Source organism: Balaenoptera musculus, chromosome 19, assembly GCF_009873245.2.
Source record: "Balaenoptera musculus isolate JJ_BM4_2016_0621 chromosome 19, mBalMus1.pri.v3, whole genome shotgun sequence".
Taxonomy (NCBI): domain Eukaryota; kingdom Metazoa; phylum Chordata; class Mammalia; order Artiodactyla; family Balaenopteridae; genus Balaenoptera; species Balaenoptera musculus.
In genome coordinates, this window is record NC_045803.1 from 46589169 (window position 1) to 46608957 (window position 19789).

The following is a 19789-nucleotide window of genomic DNA, read 5'->3' on the forward strand; positions in this document are numbered from 1 at the left end:
AAGGGTTGAAACAGAGTCCAGTTAGCCCAGGAAAGATTGGAGTGGCTAGGGTCAGGGTGGCAGGATGGAAGTAGTGAGACGTGTTTGTGGTCTGGATATATTTTGAAGGTCAGTCCTACAGGATTTACTAAGAAATTGAGAAACAGAGTGATCAAGGATGCCTCATGCTAGGATATTAAATCCAGGCCAGTGGAAGGATGGAGATTCATGTACCAAGATGGAGAGGCAGTGAGGGGACAGATTTAGGGTGGAAGGAAGGTCATGAGCAGGACCTCAGCTGGCATTGTGGAGCCTTTGTGGGCATGAGAAGAAGGTTGCCCCTATAGGCCGATTCAGTTGGAGCCAGCAGAGTGGACGGGATTTCAGGCCCTGTTCCTTCCCTTGGTAGGGTATCTTTATGCACAGTTGCAGGCAGTGGCATTAGTCAGCAGCTTTGCTTTGGGCCCATGGTAAGTTTGTATCCAGGGAGATGTTGATCCGGCTGCTGGGTATGAGTTTGGGGTTCAGGGAGGCAGAGAGACTGCAGGTGTAAAGCCTGTCGGGGGAACATTCCTGGCTATTTTCTCTTTATATTTATTTAATATATTTGTGTATGTATTACATTGTACATTAGATATGCTTTATTTACCTGCTCACTGTCTATTCCATCACTGTGTAAGCTCGGAGCGATCCACGTCTGTGGTTACTACTCAGTTGCATACCCAGACCCAGCTCAGTGCCTGGCACCTGGACACTTAATAAACATGGTTGGATGAATAAACTAATTGGGGATACCACTGCTTTCTACTTGTCCTGTGGGTTTCATGAAATTGAGTGCGTGGCCAGGTCTAAATGTCAGTCAGTATGTCAGACGTTCCCATTCCTGCTCTGTGCCTAAAGTCCAAAGAGAGGTTTTAAACCTCCACCACTGAAAACCATTTACTGCATGATTACCAAAAGGAAACTTAAGTTCCAAGAGGCCTTTATACTTATAAAGATTGCCTTGCAGCCAAAACACACACTAAAATGATGGGGAAACTTAAAATGAAGGAAAATGAACCTGGTTTAGATAGCAAATTCCTTTCACAGTGACTTCTGAGCCTGTTCTTTTTTATTTTATTTATTTATTTTTGGCTGCATTGGGTCTTAGGTGCTGCGCGCAGGCTTTCCCTACTTGTGGGGAGCGGGGGCTACTCTTGGTGGCGGTGCGCGGGCTTCTCATTGTCGTGGCTTCTCTTGTTGCAGAGCATGGGCTTTAGGCTTTAGGCGCACGGGCTTCAGTAGTTGTGGCACGTGGGCTTCAGTAGTTGTGGCTCGCAGGCTTAGTTGCTCCGCGGCATGTGGGATCTTCCTGGACCAGGGCTCGAACCTGTGTCCCCTGCATTGGCAGGCGGATTCTTAACCACTGCACCACCAGGGAAGCCCCCTGAGCCTATTCTTGAGGAGACTGTTAATGCTTTCCTTTCACATTTAGGTTTGCTTGTTGGTGATGGTTTACTTTTAACTTTTTCTTTGTTGCATTGAGGATGAGACTTCCATTTTCCTATCTTATGAGAGGAGATAAAGGGTGACTTAATTCAGCATTTCTGTTGCACTTAGACTCAAGATTGGGGACGATGGATGCCTAGGGCCTCAGCATTTTTATTTGGAATGGTCAGTAATGGCTTTGCACAAGAGGTGAGGTTTAAAATGGGCTTTGAATCAGTTAGCTCTTGTTGTATAATGACAGACCACTCCCAAATTCAATTATGGATATTATGGCTCACAAGACTATGGTTTAGCTAATCTTGACTGGGCCCACTCATGAGTTGGGTAGGCAACTCTGCTTAACTTGGCTGGGCTCTCTCACGTATCTGGGGCAGTAGGCTGGTCTAGCATGGGACATCTGGGCTCCCATCCTGCAGTAGTCTAGACCAGACCTGTTTACGTGGTAGAGTTTCAAGAACAAGAATGGAAATGCCCAAAGCTTCTTGAGGCCTTAGCTTGGAACTGGCATAGCATAACTTCTGCCACATTCCATTGGTCAAAGCACAGGGTAAAGAAATAGACTCCACTCGTGATGGAGAAGCTGCACAGTCATATTTCAAAAAGTGTGGTCATAGAGAGACCATTATTTGGAGCTATCAGTCTAACACATGGCTTGAAGGATAAGTAGGTAGGGTTTAGAAGGAGGACGTGAAGTTACTGGTGTGAACCTCCTCTGATCTAAAAAAGAATGAGCCTCAACTGTCCTGCATCCCACCTCCCTAATATCCGGGAAACACAAGAAGCATAAGCTTCTCTATTGGCTTGTAGGTTTTAATACTTGAATTGTTCTCTTTTTCTTAGAAAAGAGTATCTCATTGAAGGTACATCCATAATTGTCTTGAGAAGGTTTCATAGAATATATATATTAAGTTGTTTTGCAAGATGCTTGGCATACAGCCATATTTCTTGCAGTTATCTTGGTCATGTTGGTGTTTCCACAAGTAATGATTGTACCCTTCTCTTGTAGGATTATGCCCATATGTTGACCTGTGTTACTGAAAGAGAAAAGTTTATTGTGCCCATCAAAGCTAGAGGTGCACGAGCCATCCTAGATTTTCCTGACAAGCTGAATTTTTCTACCTGCCCTGTCAAATACAGCACTCAGAAGATTCTGCTGGTGCGAAACATTGGCAACAAAGATGCTGTGTTTCACATCAAAACTCACAGGTATGCATTCCTTCAGCTTTTGTTTTTGATTGATTATAGCTAAATCTAGTCAACACATGTAGTTTCGTAGAATAGCAGTCAAGATGCAACTGCTTATTACAGTCTTCACTTGCAAGGATGGGAGACCTCAATGATGTGGGGCAGACTTCCTCTTCATCCCATGAGGAACCCAAAATTCAAGGTTACCTGTTTGGATATGGGTGGTTTTCTGAAATGCTGGATAAGAGACTTTCTATTTAGCATAGAGAATGGCTCATGGGAATATATTAATAAACATATTTGTTGTGACTGAGACTTTTATAACTGGCTGTATTAGTTTTCTACTGCTATTGTAATAAATTACCACAAACTTCATGGTTTGAAACAACACAAATTTATTATCTGACATTTCAGTAGATCGGAAGCCTCACTGGGCTAAAATCCCAGTGTTGGCAGGGCTGTGTTCTTTTCTGGAGGCTTGATGGGAGGATCCATTTCTTTGCCTTTTCCAGCTTTAGAGGCCACCCACAATTTTCGCATCTGAAAAATGGGGGAAAGTAGCCACCTTATGGGGTTGTTGTGAGGAATAGATGAATTAATAAACATAAACTGCTGGTATATAGCAAGTACTGTATAGTGAGTGTTTCTTCTTTTATTTTTTCTTTAAATGACCTACTGCCAGTGTGGTGGGCAGAATAATGGCTCCTCAAATATGTGCATGTCCTAATTCCCAGAACCTGTAAATGTGTAGTGTCACATGACAAAGGGGACTAGGGTTGTAGATGTAATTAAGGTTGCTAATCAGCTGACCTTAAAATGGGCAGATTATCCTGGATCATCTGGGTGGGCCCAGTGTAATCACAAACATCTTTAAAAATAGAAGGAGGCAGAAGAAGAGTTTGGAGTGATGAGATATGAGAAGAACTCAACCTGCTATTGCTGGCTTTGAAGATAAGAAAGCTGAGCAATAGAGAGGTTGTATAACTTGCTCAAGAGCACATAGCTAGTAAGTGAAGCTGTTTGATTTTAATCTGATAATTTATGGTGTAGCTATAGTGTAGTAGACATTATGGGACAATATAAATATTATGGGACAATCCTTGCCCTCAGTGATCTCTCTTATAAGATGGGGAAGAATGGTTGTTATGGGACATGAAGATGTTGGCTGATTAGCAGGGCCATAACAAGAATGGCCAGCTTGGGAACACAGGAGACGGAAGGTCAAGTTCTTTTCTATGACTTTCTAAAAATAAGGCAGATATTGAGCTGGATCATTTTCATAAGGGCTTTATCTGTGGAATCCTTCGCTAGTTTAAGGACACATCTCTCCAGTAAGGATTAGCATTTACTTCTGCCTGGTTCCCAAAGGTTAGACAACATAGTCTGCCTCTCTGGTAATTTCTTGGCTTAGGAGTTCCTGGACTGATGATGCATATCTAAACCCTAAACTGGTAGAATACACATGTCCAAAGTATGAATTCCCTAGAGAATCCTTGTTTCCCTCATTCAAAACCACGATAGACATCTTTCCTTGTGCTAATGGGAGAATGTTTTGGTAACCTTTGAAGTTTCCCAGGTTTATATGGGGATTTTGTTACCAGTCCCCTGACTTAACCATCCCAAGACCTTGTATCCTGCTGCTATTAGCAGGGCTGTTAAAACCCAGGCTTCAAGGGCTCAGTGGCTTACTGCTCTGGTTCTTATTTCCTCTTGTTTTTGAATCCTGTGGATTTGCCTTTTTTTTTTGGCATGCTCAGCTACACATTTATGTAAGTTATATTTTATCCAGACTTTCTAGGTATTTTCTGGTGGAAGAGTTTTCGGGTTACTTGGTCTGCCATATTGTAGGTAGCACGGATGCCATAATGTGGGTTGAGGCACATCCCTCAGGAGAGAATTTGTGTTTATTCTTACATGTGTCCCAGGAGCGTCACTAGCTCTAAACCATTTCATGTAGATTCAAGTTTCTGTTTGGTATCATTTTTTCCTGGCTGAAAAACTACTTTAATATTTCTTGTAGCACAGATCTAGTGGATATTATCTCAGTTTTTGTCTACTTGAAAAAAAATATTTTGCCTTCATTTTTTGAAAGATTTTTTTCTCTACAGTATAGAATTCTGAAATGGCAGTTATATATACATTTTTTTTTTTAGTACTTTAAAGATGTCACTTCATTGTCTTTTGGCTTACAGTTTTCTAATGCTAAGTCTGCTGTAATTCCTAGCTTTGTTTTTCTGTAGGTAATTATGTCTTTTTCTTGGGCTGCCTTCAAGATTTTGTCTTTATATTTGGTTTTTAGCAGTTTGAATGTGATGTGTCTAGATGTGGGTTTTGTTTTTGGTTGTTTTTTGGTTTAAGGATCTTATTTTGCTTTTATTTGATTTTTGTTTCAATCCTGCATGAAGTTCTCTGAGCTTCTTGGATCTGTCATTATTTTTGGAAAGCATCAGCCATTATCTCTTCAAATATTTCTTTTCTCCATCCTCTCTCACCATTTCTTCTGCTTGTAGGAATGTTCTGTCTGCCACAGGTGAAATACTCTGCACATGTCTTGTCTTCTTTAGAGGCAGGAGATTGTCCATTTTTGTTTGCCCTGCAATCTCAGCTCTCTAATGGGTTTGAGAAAAATTGTGATTTTGTTGTTTATCTGTTTTTTTTGTTGTTGTTGTTGTTACAGTAAAAGAAACACTCTTTTCAGCTCTCTACATCCTGGGTGGAAGCAGGACTCTGACCCACTTTAGATAAATCAACCATCAGAGGCAAAGGAAAAATTCTTTTGAGAATCAGTGTCTCCTGACATTGTCAAAGTGCTTATAAAGGCTTTGTTTGTCATTTCGTGGTGAGACTCATATTTTGATTGAAGGGAAGGGAGCAAGTTGTTCAACTGGCTCACCATGACTTAGAAAGAACCAATCTCTTTTGATTAAAAAAAAAAAAAAAGAACTTTCATAACCACCATCCATAATACACATTAAAAACTTCCTGTGACATTGGTATTGTTCCAGTGAAAAAGAGAGTCCACCTAAGGTGGAAAAACAAGCACAGGCAGCATATCTTCCTGGACTGTTCGGCTGAATCTTAAAAACTACACATAATTGGCAATACATTCATGTAAAGTGAAACAAAATCACAGATTTAATAGTGTGAAGTTGCAGGAAAAGATCTAAAACTTTTATATCCATGTAACTGTGAATGTGAATCATCTTTTCCCAATGTAGAAACACTTCTAAGGTAAAATGGTGAGCTAACTCAAGGACTAGCCAGAAATCATAATGACATTAGAACCTCTAGTCCAACATTCCCATTTTACAGATGAAAGAAGTAAGGTCTGAGAAGGTAAATGACTTAGCCAAGTTCCCCCGGTAAGTTAATAGCAAAATTTGGATTAAAACAAACATGGGTCAGTTCTGGCCTGGCCTTGTTTACCTCAAGATCCATTCCTTGCCCTTCCCAGGCTTTGCTCAGTATCTATGTTGGGCTGTGTTAGCCCCTCTAGCCTCCGCGACCTGCTGGATTCCACTTGGGTTTGACCAGTGGAGGGCACTAGAAGGAGGTTGGAGAGTAGGAAGAAGTCAGAGTATTTCTCTTCCTCCCTCTCTAACTTCAGTAGGGTCCCCAGCAAGCAGCTGCATCTCCTCTGTGGTTCTAGCTCATGTCAGACAGACCTGCCATGGTTCCAACTTCTGCCAGGTCCCCAGGATCTGCTAATACTTCCTCCTCTCCTTTTGTCTCCAGCCCAGTGGTGGAAATGGCTTACCGCTATTACTAATCCCTGAGCTATCTCACCATCTTAAGTTGGGCTTTTCATAGCTTTCATCTTCTGTGTAACCAAGTCCTTCAATTAAATTTCCTGTTTATTTTTGTTTTCCTGTTTAGACTCTGCACAAAATGGTACTTTTATGTTCTTTCCACAAAATGCATGTAATCCAACCATGATGTCAATTCTGTGAGCTACCTCAAATCCTTCCAATAAATCCCTTTTCTGTCTAAGTTAGCCAGAATTGGTTTCTGTTGTTTGCAACTGAAAGCCCTAATGACTACAATGAGAAAGAATGCAGTTGAATTTGTGGTCACATTTTATTGAATCAGAATGTCTGGGGGGATCCCCTGATGAGTATCCATTCTGAAAAATGCACAGGTGATTGTGTTGCCCAGACAGGGCTGAGGACCACTCTTTCACTGACAACATGATTGTCAATAGACATAGTGGAGCAGTATATGTAGTTTGAGAATTTGGAGTCAAAAACATAGGGTCTATACTCTTGGTCTTGCTGCTTTTGTAGTCATTATACAGTTAGAAATAATATCTCACAGGAAATTGTTTAAAAAACAAATCATATTCTTTTCATTGAAATAATGATTTAATTAATGGTAAAGTTTATAAGTGGTCAGGTTCATATAAATTATAAAAAATAAAACTTTATGTGTCTGTTGCTCCCATTAGAATGTGATCTTCTCAAATGCAAGGATTGTATCTTTTCATTTCTATGTCCCCAGCATCTAGCAAAGTGTCTAGAATAAATAAGTGCTCAATAAATGTTTATAGGATGCCTAACCAACAATATATCACAACAGCAGAGCTACAACTATAAACCTCTACAATAATTTAAAATAAAAAAACATGCTCCAAGTACTATAAAAGAGGCATAGTGTTTTTTTACACTAATAAAAGGAGCCTCAGTGTGCTATAAAGTATACAGAGAACATAAACAATTACTCTTCAACTTTATTACAGATTTGACCTAAAACTCTAGTAGGTACCAGAATAACTTTGACTATTAAAGTAGGATTAATTTTGGAAGGTGAAATAGAAAGAATTAAGGAGTAATTTCAAAATCTAAAATCTCGATTTAGGAATCAGTTAATAAGAAAGGTTATCTGAAGGAAAAATACTAATTTTATATTCAATGTTTAATATAATAGAACCAGTACTTAGTCTTCTGCTAAAATATTGAATCATTTGAATGGAATAATTTTAGTTCTTAAGAGCAGTTCGTAGTGGATTGAACAAAGACTCAAAATCTTTCTTGTGGCTCACGATTTTACACAAACCCGAGTTCCCTCCCTAATCAAGTGTTCGGTATTAATGAGGATGTGATATCAAAACCAGACATTCTAGTAGACAGAGGCAGCTTTATACCCTGGAGGAACAGCACCTTTTACCTCTCTGTAAGATCATTTTCTGGTACTTGGTATTCTCTAGCCTTTTCAGCCTGTCTGCCTCTAGTAAAATGAAATACAAAATCAAATTATAGACAATGTTTAAGCACCAGAACTTAACACACTTTATCCAATTAATGTCTGATTTATAGAGAAAGCTTAGGCAGCTCTAAGTAGCAATGGCTATCCCAGGTGATTTTCTAACCACTGAAGAAGTTTAGTGTAATATAAACCCAACAATTAGCACAAAAGGGAAGAATCTGTTACCACTGTATGGAATTAGGATTTCTGGAGGTCGTAAGAAGAGTCCCTTTGTCCATAGAAAATTAGCTTAGGTTCTGTAATGTAATACTATCCAATTCATTTCAAAACTGTTATTTTGCTACTAAGAAATGTTTGAAAAAAAAAAAAGAAAGCACAGTGTAGGGAGAAAAATATTAGGAACTGGTGAAGCGGAGGTAGAAGAGAATGTTACAATGTTGTTCCCAAAGCCAGGAAACTGGGGCCAGTTCTCAATTCTTCAGATTCTTCCTGAGGCCATAAGGAAGGAAAGAACTTTAAAGATGGTGAGACTCACCTTCATCTTCCATCAAGCAGAGATTCTTGAGATACCAAAAGTCTGCTCCTTTTCTGTTCCACCAAGTTGTTATAAAGATTAAATAAAGATTAGAGATATTTTAAATTTCCCTTTAAAAGTTGATTATAATTCAATTTAACAACCTCTTTTGAGAGGCTCCTATGAGTAAAGAGCTATGCATGGGGTGGTGAGAGACACAAAGATGAATCTAACCAGGTGGCTTCCACATTCAAGGATGGTTTGGGGAGACAGAAAAAACTTGAAGGCAGGCTTCCATCCCTGCTCTAACACTACCTACTTGGGTAGCTTTGGGCCAGTTGCCTGCCCTTTTAGAGCATCTACTTTCTCATATCTAAAATGTAAATAACAAGACCTACTTTCTCAAGATTTTGTGAGGATTAAAAGAATTGACATATGTAAAGTGCCTACTGTAGTACCCAGCATAGAGTATGTGCTAATGAAATTTTGTTTGCTTTCTCTTTCCTTTCATCTCAAGAGTCTCTAGCTATTGGGAGAGACAGGCATGAAAACTTATTATTGTACAAGGTGAGCTAAAGTAAGAAGTTAAAATAAAGTTATAGTCTCTGAGAGGAAGGAGACATTATTAATAAGAGAGAGAATCAGGAAAGATTCTATTTAAAAGGTAGCTTTGAGTCTGGGCTATGATGGGTGACTTTGGAAGGAGTATTACATGGAAAACGGTGAATGTTCCTATCTGACCCGAGCAGTTCTGGAATGTCTATGTATGGGGCACTGTCTGGTTGGAAGGAAGAGGAGGTGCAGTGCTGGGGAAGGTTATGGGTGTAGAGACTAAAGCCCTCCCATCCCGTCCCACCCCAGTCTGACATGGAATGTGACAGGTGTGTAATGTATTTGGACAGATGTATCTGTTTAATGAGAAGGCCAAAACTAGTTGGGAGTAGATTGTGTGGGACCTCAAATGTCGAGGACTTTGGACTTTATTACATAAATTATGGGGGCCACTGAAGGTGTTTGAACAAGAGATTGATGTGTTATGTCCTGTGTGTGTGTTTTTTTACAATGTCTCTAGAGCAGTGTGAAGGATTGAGAGGATGATAAAAACCTGAACTCATCTGAATACCCAAGATCATCCTCCAGCTGCCAATGAGGGAGATAACAATAGCAGTAACAAAAATAATAATAAACATTTGTTTAGCATTTCCTACATGCCAGACATTATTCTGCACACTTTACCTCTATCAACTCCTTTAATCCTCACTACAACCCTGTGAAATAGGTGCTGTCGTATCCTCATTTTACAGATGAGGAAACTGAATGTTCAGTGACATACCCAAGCTCATGGCTGATCTGGGTTTTGAACTTATTCATTTGGCTCCAGGCTAGTAACTACTACCTCATGGTGCCCCTACAGCAGTGCCTGGAGTTCATTGGAGTTTCGGTGCTGAAGGTATGGGAAAAGGACAGACAAAGGAGTGGGAAAGTAGTGAAAGGAGAGGGCAATCCAAATAGAGGGCACCAGAGAAAATAAACAATTGCCCGTGGTAGGAGGCACTCGAGGTCCTGCAGTGATAATTTCAGGTACCACCAAGTGCTACCCATGCTGTAAGCTTTGTACCCTCATAGAACAAAGGTTAGGTTTTCTGAAATTAAGTTCATTATCTAAGGGAAGGTTTAAGGAATGAAGACTAAAAACAGTTGCGATACAAGTAAATAATCAGAAACAGCTTAGCCTGCCAGATACATTGTCCAACACATTACTTTGAAAAACTGGCAATTTAAAGAAGTGAAATGGACCATGAAAATAATTAAAAGGGCTGGGTTTCCTGTTTAGAAGGAAGAGCTCTGTAAGTTATTTAAGGTACTTCATGATCAGATCCAGCTTCTCTCTTACTCTTCCTTTCCAGGACAATTAAAATCAACTGTTTCCTGTTTCCTGTTCCCAGATCCACCCTACCTCCCCATAAGGTCTGCATGCCCAAATTCTATTTTCAAGACACAGATGTCCCCAGTTTGCCTTTCCAAATGCTCTCCACCCTTCTCCAGCTTACTCTCACCCAGGAGGCTAACCTATATGGCAGAGGTCAATAGGCTCCCATGCCTTTGGCTTCTGGTTGGGTTCAGCCAGTGGGAGTCCCAGCAGGCAATCAGGCAAAGGATGTGAGGTCAAGACACTTTTCCCCCTAGTGTCCTATGTGTGAGGCCTCCTGGGCTGACTGTCTCTCTTAACTAAAGCCCTTTGAGCCTCATAAGGCAGCCTTCTCTTAGGACTCTGGTGGGTTTCAAAACCATTCCTTCTCCTTGGCTCTTTGGGCCTAGAGGTGGTAACAGTTCTACTGTTAACAACCCTGGGCAATTGCATCATCTCTTGTAGTTTCCCTACACCCCTTCCCCCCTTTTAAAAAGACCCTTTGTTAGACTGCCCTCACCTTATCCTCATGTGATTGTGTGATCACTTTCCTTTTGAGACTCTGGTATGTTTTTCCATCATAAAACCCTCTCTTCGCTGAACTCTTGCAAAACTTGATTTTTATCCCTTTGAAGGGACTGTTCTTTTGCAAATTACAGTATTTGCGTACACGTTATAAGTCTGTCCTTTTCTGGAATCACTCAGTGAATGTTAAAAGAATGGCTAAATGGCAAGGATACAAACAAGAATATTATGCATCATTTAAGTTTTTCTTACATTTGTTGTTCTATTACTGTTATTTTAATATTAACACTAAAGTTCTTTCACATTAAGGGAAAAGTATACTTCTGAATCACTGGATTGTCGTGTCGGGTCTGTGTTGTCTGCAGAACTGGAACTCATGTCTCCTCTCCCCTTCCCCCTCACACTAGTCGGGAATGTGTTCTTTTTTTTATTTTATTGGAGTATAATTGCTTTACAATGTTGCATTAGTTTCTGCTGTACAACGAAGTGAATCAGCTATATGTGTACATATAGGAATGTGTTCTGATGATGTGTCTCCGTGTGTGTTGCAGGCCCTTCTCTGTAGAGCCATCTGTTGGAACTCTTAATGTAGGAGAGTCCATGCAACTGGAAGTGGATTTTGAGCCACAGACTGTGGGCAATCACAGCGAAAAACTTATTGTGTATTACGACACAGGTATGTATTATTCTTTGTTAAAATTTCTACATTTTAAGAAAGGTCAGATGGAAAACATGATGAGGCAAAACAGGAAATGGTTATTTTGGCTGCGTTAGAGTAAGCTAAGACCCACAAGGTAAAGAACTAAAGACTGAATGCCTCCAGCAGAAATGATGCTGAGCCACATATAAATCCCACCTACCAGTTTCTCCTGTGCTTGAAAGCCTGAGAAGTATAGGGCTCAGAAGGAACCGAAGAAACCTATACCCAGAAGTTACACTGGTAGATTGAGGTTTTTTATATGTAAATGGAAACTTGAAGGTAATGTAATAACACATGGGTTTTCCATTTACTGCTGCATTTGTCTAACATTTAAAAAATACAGACCCGAGTTCAGAATGTTCTTGTGTGTGTCCTCTAACTGGATGTAAGATCCGGTTACTTTAATCCTTAGAATATGCAAATGTCTTACTTAAATCTAGGACTTTGTCTATTGCTGCTAGCATTTTCTTGAAGGCCCCACCCAGGGTAGTAATGAAAATTCACTTATTGTTTTTGCAAATATTTAATCTATGGTCATGTAGACTGTATGTACGTTATGCAAGTCTCCGAAGTTGGTTTTCAAATTAATATTTATTACTACTATTTATTATTTCATGATTTTTCTCATTTCCTTCTCACTTCTTTTTTACCCATTTATGTTGATTGACCCAGATTGTCTGCATCAGAAGGGCACTGTAGGGAGAAAACAGAAGTGCACAGTCAGGGAAAAAGCAACAAATGATGCCTAGGTCATAGTTCAGAGTTGCTGACTTTGTGGATGCTTATCTGAGCAGGACCAATCAAGCCCTTGCATAAGGATGTGTGGTTAAGTGGTCCTGGCTCCACACTGCCCAGCATAACAACAACTCATAATCAGTGGCACAATCTATATTTATCTTTTAGTGTTGTCCACAATTCACTGGCTGCTAGTAAGAAAAACCTAACCTGGACTAGCTTAAGCAAAAGGGGGATGTTTTGGCCCATGTAACCCAACAGTGGAAGATTAAAAGCACAGTACATAACCCACCAGGGATGTCAGTTTCTCAAAGTAGTGCCATTTTACACTCCCACCAGCAAAGCTTGGGAGTTCCAGTTGCTTCACACCCTCGCCTACCCATAGTGTTGTATTGTTCATTTTAGGTATACTGGATGTATAAAGTGATGCCTTCTAGTGGTTTTAGTTTTTATTTCTCTAATGATTAATGATGTTGAGCACCTTTTCATGTGCTTGCTGGCTTTTCATATATCTTTTTAAATTAAGTGTTGAAGTCTTTTGCTCATTTTTGAGTTGTTTTTCCTTTTATCATTAATTTGTAAGAGTACTTTACAGCTTGTTATTCTGAATACTAGTCATTTGTCAAGTATATGTGTTGTTAATTTTCTCTACCAGTCTGTAGATTGCCTTTTCATTTCCTTAATGATATTTGATGAGCTAACATTTTTAATTTTTTTGAAATCTGTATTATCATTTTTTTAAAATGCAATAACTTTTTAAAATTTATTTTATTTATTTATTTTTGGCTGCATTGGGTCTTCGTTGCTGTATGTGGGCTTTCTCTAGTTGCAGCGAGTGGGGGCGGGCTTCTCATTACGGTGGCTTCTCTTGTTGCGGAGCATGGGCTCTCGGCACGCGGGCTTCAGTAGTTGTGGCGCGTGGGCTCGGTAGTTGTGGCGCACGGGCTTAGTTGCCCCGCGGCATGTGAGATCTTCCCGGACCAGGGCTCAAACCCGTGTCGCCTGCATTGGCAGGTGGATTCTTAACCACTGTGTCACCAGGAAAGCCCTTTTTTTCTTTCAAGATTAATGCTTTTTGCCTTCTTGCTAAGAAATCTTTGCCTTTTCCAAGATCATGAATATGTTCTCCTGTGTTTACTCTTAGAAGGGCAGTAGTTTTAGCTGCAAGTTTAAGTTAATGATTTATCTTTGATTTCATTTTTGCATATGTGTCAAGTGCGGACCATGTTTCTTTTTTTTTCTCCATGTGGGTTATTGGCTCATCTCCATTCTATTATCTTATTCTGGAATTCCAACTACTTTATTATTCTATTACTTACTCTACTATTAGTCTGTTATGTATTACTTTTAACCTCTATTTTATGTTTTCCATTTTTTTGTAGACTTCTCTGGATACTTTCTTCCTATCCATTGTCCCATTCAATAATTCCCTCATCAGCGAAGACTCACTTGCTGAGTTTTAATTTTTCAATTATTGTAATTATTTTAATTTCTGAAAGTTTTATTTGGTTCTTGTCAAATCTGATTGCTGTCTACTCTTTTATTTTTCATGTTTCCCTCTTATTTCTTAAATATATTAAACATATTTATATTGTGTATGTGGTAATTCAAACATATTAAGTCTGCTCATCTATTTATTTATTTTGCTGTTTGTTGTTTCTTATGGTTTTTCAATCATGGTATCTGTAGAGGAGGAAAAATGTCTTTTTCCTCTACCCGTTTAGGTTTTTAAGATGGGGCCCCTGTAACAAAAGACAGGTTAACAAGAGAAGAACATAAAAATTTATTTAATGTAAGTTTTACATGATATGGGAGGCTTCATAAGGAAATGAAGATCTGAAGAAGTAGTAAAATCTGAATTCCTTTATGCTGGTTCGATGAAGGATGGCGAGTTGTGGGAAAACGTGATAGGACAAAAAAATGACATGAGCTAAGAGTAGCAAACTGGGGGAGACAGTAAGGCCTGTTTATTCAGGCTCCTCTTGATGTCCCTCTATATTTGAAGATACGCATGCTTCTTTCTACCTGGTGTTGGAGGGCACCTCTCACATGGGGGATCTTGTGACCTGCTTCAGGGGAAGTTAAGAAAATCCCTCTTGGGCTTCCCTGGTGGCGCAGTGGTTGAGAATCTGCCTGCCAATGCAGGGGACACGGGTTCGAGCCCTGGTCTGGGAAGATCCCACATGCCACGGAGCAACTGGGCCCGTGAGCCACAATTACTGAGCCTGCGCGTCTGGAGCCTGTGCTCCGCAACAAGAGAGGCCGCGATGGTGAGAGGCCCGCGCACCGCGATGAAGAGTGGTCCCCACTTGCCGCAACTAGAGAAAGCCCTCGCACAGAAACGAAGACTCAACACAGTCATAAATAAATAAATAAAAGAACGTGAATTTCTTTAAAAAAAAAAAGAAAATCCCTCTTGCACTTGCCATTTCTTATATTCCTTCAGCTTGAAATATTTAATATGCCAAGGTGCCATATTTTGTGGTAGTGTGTTCTGAACCCCATCATTATCTTATGCCTCTTTGTGTTTTGTAGTTTCTGGATTTAGCATCGTTACTTTGGGCAGGCCCTGGACTTTATGTCCTGTCCTAGGCACCCAATGCAATAGTTAAAACAGAAGTTCAAGGGTTAACAAAGTCCACTAGGGCAAAAGACAACCTTGGCACTAGATTATTTCCTGGTATTCTTCACTTTGCTTTAATGTCCTTATTTTCCTATCAGGTTAGTGATCAGTTTTAAAGTAGTTTGAAAAATGTTTTATTGAGTATTTTAGTTATTTCAATCTCCAGTTTAATGTGCTACTTAAAGCTGCTTTTAATTTATGTCTTTTTTCACATTATTCAGCAATATTTATTCAGTAGTTCATCCTTTCCCACTAGTTTGCAGTCCTTTCTGTATATGATAAACACAGTTTATCCCTGCATGTAGTTAGGTTTTATTTAATTTCTCTCAGCAGCAGTTTTCTGGGTATAAGTCTTGAACATTTTGATTAGATTTATTCCTATATATTCATTCATCTTTGATGATCCTGTGATTCTTCTATTACTTTTTAAATTGAGGTATGATTTAGATATAAGATGTACAGATCTTAAATGTACAGTTTGATGCATTTTGACAAATGTAAATACCTGTGTAGCACATTCAAGATATAAAACATCTATCACCTCACAAAGTTCCCTCATGCCCCTTTCCAGTCAATCCCTCCATCCGCCATCCCAGAGATTCTGATTTCTATCATCTTATATTAGTTTTGCTTGTTCTTGGACTTCAGATAAATGTACTCATACAGTATATACTCTTTTGTGTCTGGTTTCTTTCATTCAACATAATGTTTTTGAAATTTATTCATATTGTTGTGTGTATTGGCAATTCCCTTTTTACTCCTGAGCAGTATTCCACTGTTTGGTTATACATAGTTTATCCATTCTCCTGTTAATGTAACTGAATTGTTTGAAGTTTTGGGCTATTATGAATAAACTTTTAATAACCATTATTGTACAAGTCGTGTGTGTGTGTGTACATATGCGTTGATTTCTCTCGGGTAAATATTTGGGAGTAGAATTGCTATATCATAGAGTAGTTATATGCTTAACTTTATAAGAAACTTCCAAAAAGTTTTCTAAAGTGGATGAAGCATTTTACATTCGCGCCAGCAATGTTTAAGGGTTCCAGTTACTCCACATCCTCACCAGCTCTTGGTCATGTGTTTTTTAAAAAATTGCAGTATAATTGACTTACAATATTAATATTAGTTTCGGGTGTACAACATAGTGATTTGATATTTTTATGTATTGCAAAATGATCACCACGGTAAGTCAAGTGACCATCTGTCACCATACAAAGTTATTACAATATTATTGACTATATTCACTATGTTGTACATTAATCCCTGTGACATTGGCTTTTTTATTTTTATTTTTTAAATTAATTTTTTTGGGAATATAGTTGTTTTACAATGTTGTGTTAGTTTCTGCTATGTATAGTGAATCAGCTATACGTATACATATGGTATATGTATACATATGCTATACGTATACATATATCCCCTCTTTTTTGGATTTCCTTCCCATTTAGGTCACCACAGAGCATTGAGTAGAGTTCCCTGTGCTATACAGTAGGTTCTCATTAGTTATCTATTTTATATATAGTAGTGTGTATATGGCAATCCCATTCTCCCAATTCATCTCACCCCCTTCCCCCCCCCAATATCCATACGTCTGTTCTCTACGTCTGTGTCTCTATTTCTGTTTTACAAATAAGTTCATCCGTATCGTTTTTCTGGATTCCATGTATAAGCGATATTATGCGATATTTGTTTTTCTCTTTCTGACTTATTTCACTCTGTATGACAGACTCTAGGTCCATCCACATCTCTACAAATGACCCAATTTCATTCCTTTTTATGGCTGAGTAATAGTCCGTTGTATATATATACCACATCTTTATCCATTCATCTGTCGATGGACATTTAGGTTGCTTCCATGTCCTGGCTCTTATAAATAGTGCTGCAGTGAACATGGGGTGCATGTGTCTTTTTGAATTACGTTTTTTTCAGGGTATATGCCCAGTAGTGGGATTGCTGGGTCATATGGTAGTTCTATTTTTAGTTTTTTAAGGAACCTCCATACTTTTCTCCATAGTGGCTGTATCAATTTGCATTCCCACCAACTGTGCAGGAGGGTTCCCTTTTCTCCACACCCTCTCCAGCATTTATTGTTTGTAGATTGTTTGATGATGGCCATTCTGACCAGTGTGAGGTGATACCTTATCGTAGTTTTGATTTGCATTTCTCTAATAATTAGTGACGTCGAGCATCTTTTCATGTGTTTGCTGGCCATCTGTATATCTTCTTTGGAGAAATGTCTATTTAGTTCTTCCACCCATTTTTTGATTGGGTTGTTTGTTTTTTTGATACTGAGCTGCATGAGCTGTGACATTGACTTTCTAGCTGGAGGTTTGTACCTTTTAATCCTCTGTCCCTATTTTGCCCATCTGTCCCCTCCCCTCTGGCAACCACCAGTTTGTTTTCTGTATCTTTGAGTCTATTTATGTTTTGTTGTGTTTGTTCATTTGTTTTGTTTTAATTTGAGTCATTCTAGTGGAAGTGAAGTGGTATCTCTTCTGGTTTAAATTTGCATTTCCCTAATGACTTGTAATGTTGAGTAACTTTTCATGTGCTTCTATTTTTATCTTCTACTCTCAGGTGTGTATTCAAGGTTTTTGCCCAATCTTTATTGGGTAATTTATCATTTTGTTATTGACCTGTAGTTTTTGTATATTCTCCATACAAGTCTTTCAGAAATTATTATTGTTAATATTTTCTCACAATCAGTGGATTATCTTTCTAATTTCTTAACAGGGTCTTTTCATTAGCAAAGTAATTTAATTTTGATGAAATACAGTTTATCATTTTTTTCTTTTATAACTAGTGTGTTTTTTTCTAATTTTATTTTTTAAGTTTTTGTGAATGTATCAAAATATTGAATTTTGTATGTTGATCATTTATCTACAGACCTTGATAAATTCACTTATTAGCTCATGATTTATCTGTAGATGATATTGGATTTTGTTTATATACAATCAATCATCTGCAAATAATCATAGTTTTCTTCTTTTTAAATTTTTAGCCTTTTGTTTCTTATTATTTCTTGCATAGGTTAGGCCTTCAGTACGGTGATCAATGGAAATGATGATAGTGATTGAACATCCTTTTCTTGTTCTCAGTCTCAGAGGGGAAGTGCTCAGTGTTTCATGAATTAGTATGATGACTTTAGTGGATACTCTTTATCAGATTAAGTGAATTCCCTTCTATCTCTAGGTTTCTAAGACTTTCAATCTTGAATGTGTTTTGAATTTTATCAATTACTTCTGCTTTTGTTGAGATGATTATGTATTATTTCACTTTTATTCTTCTAATGCACAGATTGAATTTCAAATACTAAATCCCTGCTATATTCTGGGATAAATGTAAGTTTTAACCATTATCATTTTAATAAATACCTGGATTAGATTTGTTAATATTTTCTTTGAGAGTTTGGCAACCAAATTCATGAGAAAGATTGGTCTGCCTGTAATTTTGTTTTCATGAAATGCCTTTGTCTTTGGTCTGAAAAAACAAATTGGTCTCATAAAACAAGTTGAGAATTATTCTGTTTTAAAACTCTCTCTGGAAAAATTTTTTTAAGATTCATGTTATTTCTTCCTTAAATGATTGAAAAATTCATTGTTCAAGCCATTCGGGTCTAGAGCCTTTTAAAAATTGATTCAGTTTCTTTAGTAGATATAGATCTACTAAGATGTTTCTATTTTTTCTTATGTAATTTTTGGTAAACTTTTTCAAAGAATTTTCCCATTTAATCTAAAATTTTAAATTTGCTGGCATAAAATTGTTTATAATAACTATAATCTGTGTAATGTCTATAGGACCTATAGTGATATCTCCTCTTTCATTATTGATATTGGTAATTTGTATCTTTTTATTTCTTGATCTGTATTATTAGGGCTTTATTCAGAGAACCAACTTTTGATGATTTTCTCTATTGTTCATTTCTTTTCAGTATCATTGATTTCTACTCTTTATTATTTCATTCCTTCTACTTTCTGTAGGTTTAATTTGTTGTACTTTTTCTAAACCTTAGGAGAGATGCCTAGAGCACTGATTTTTAACCTTTCTTCTTTTCTAATATATGCATTTAAGTCAATAAATTTTCCTCCAAACCTGACTATATCTTCAGCCCATATGTTTTTATATGTTTCATTTACATTAACACATAATTGACAGTATTTTAGAATTTCCATTTTTACTTCTTCTTTGATCCATGGGCTACTTAGCAGTGTGTTGCTTAGTATTTAAACATTTGGGAATTTTTCTAGTTTTCTTTTTGTTATTGATTTCCAGTTGAGTTCCACTAGTGACAGAAAACAAATTCTGTATGATTTCTATCTTTGAAAATAGTTGAGACTTACATTATGGCCCAGAATGTGTTCCATTTTGGTAAATGAGCCCTGTGTACTTGAAAAGAGTACAAGTTCCTCAAGTATCAATTAGGTCAAGTTTGTTAATAATCATATTGTTCAGTCTGTATCTCTACTAATGTTTTTCTTCTTATTTTATTAGTTATTGGAAGATGTCATTAAAATCCACAACTATGATTGTGAATTTTGTATTTCTCTTTTTTGGTGATATCAGTTTTCATTTTATATGTTTTGAGGCTATGATGCTTGGTGTGTATACATTTAGGTTTGTTATAACTTACTGTTGAATTAACTATTTTATCATTATGAAATGATTCTCAATCATTTATAGGATTTCTGACATCAAAGAGTGCTTGATCTGATATTTGTTTAGTACAGCAGCTTTCTTTTGATTAGTGTGTACGTAGTATATTCTGTTCATCCTTTTTCTTTCAACTTTTCGGTGTCCTCATATTTAAAGTGTGACACTTGGAAGTATCATCAGGTTGTTTTTTAATCCAGTCTGAGAATCTTTGTCTTTTAATAGTACTCTTCAGTCCTTTTATGTTGAATGCAATTTCTGATATATTTGAGTTTG

General features: G+C 37.8%; 1 protein-coding gene across 1 annotated transcript in view; it reads left to right on the forward strand.

Moving 5' to 3' along the window:
• HYDIN (HYDIN axonemal central pair apparatus protein) overlaps positions 1 to 19789 on the forward strand; it is a 432518-nt gene that overhangs the window by 111547 nt on the left and 301182 nt on the right. The window contains 2 exon segments of the mRNA XM_036834209.1: positions 2474 to 2673; positions 11354 to 11478. Of these exon segments, the coding sequence (XP_036690104.1) occupies positions 2474 to 2673; positions 11354 to 11478 (325 nt within the window).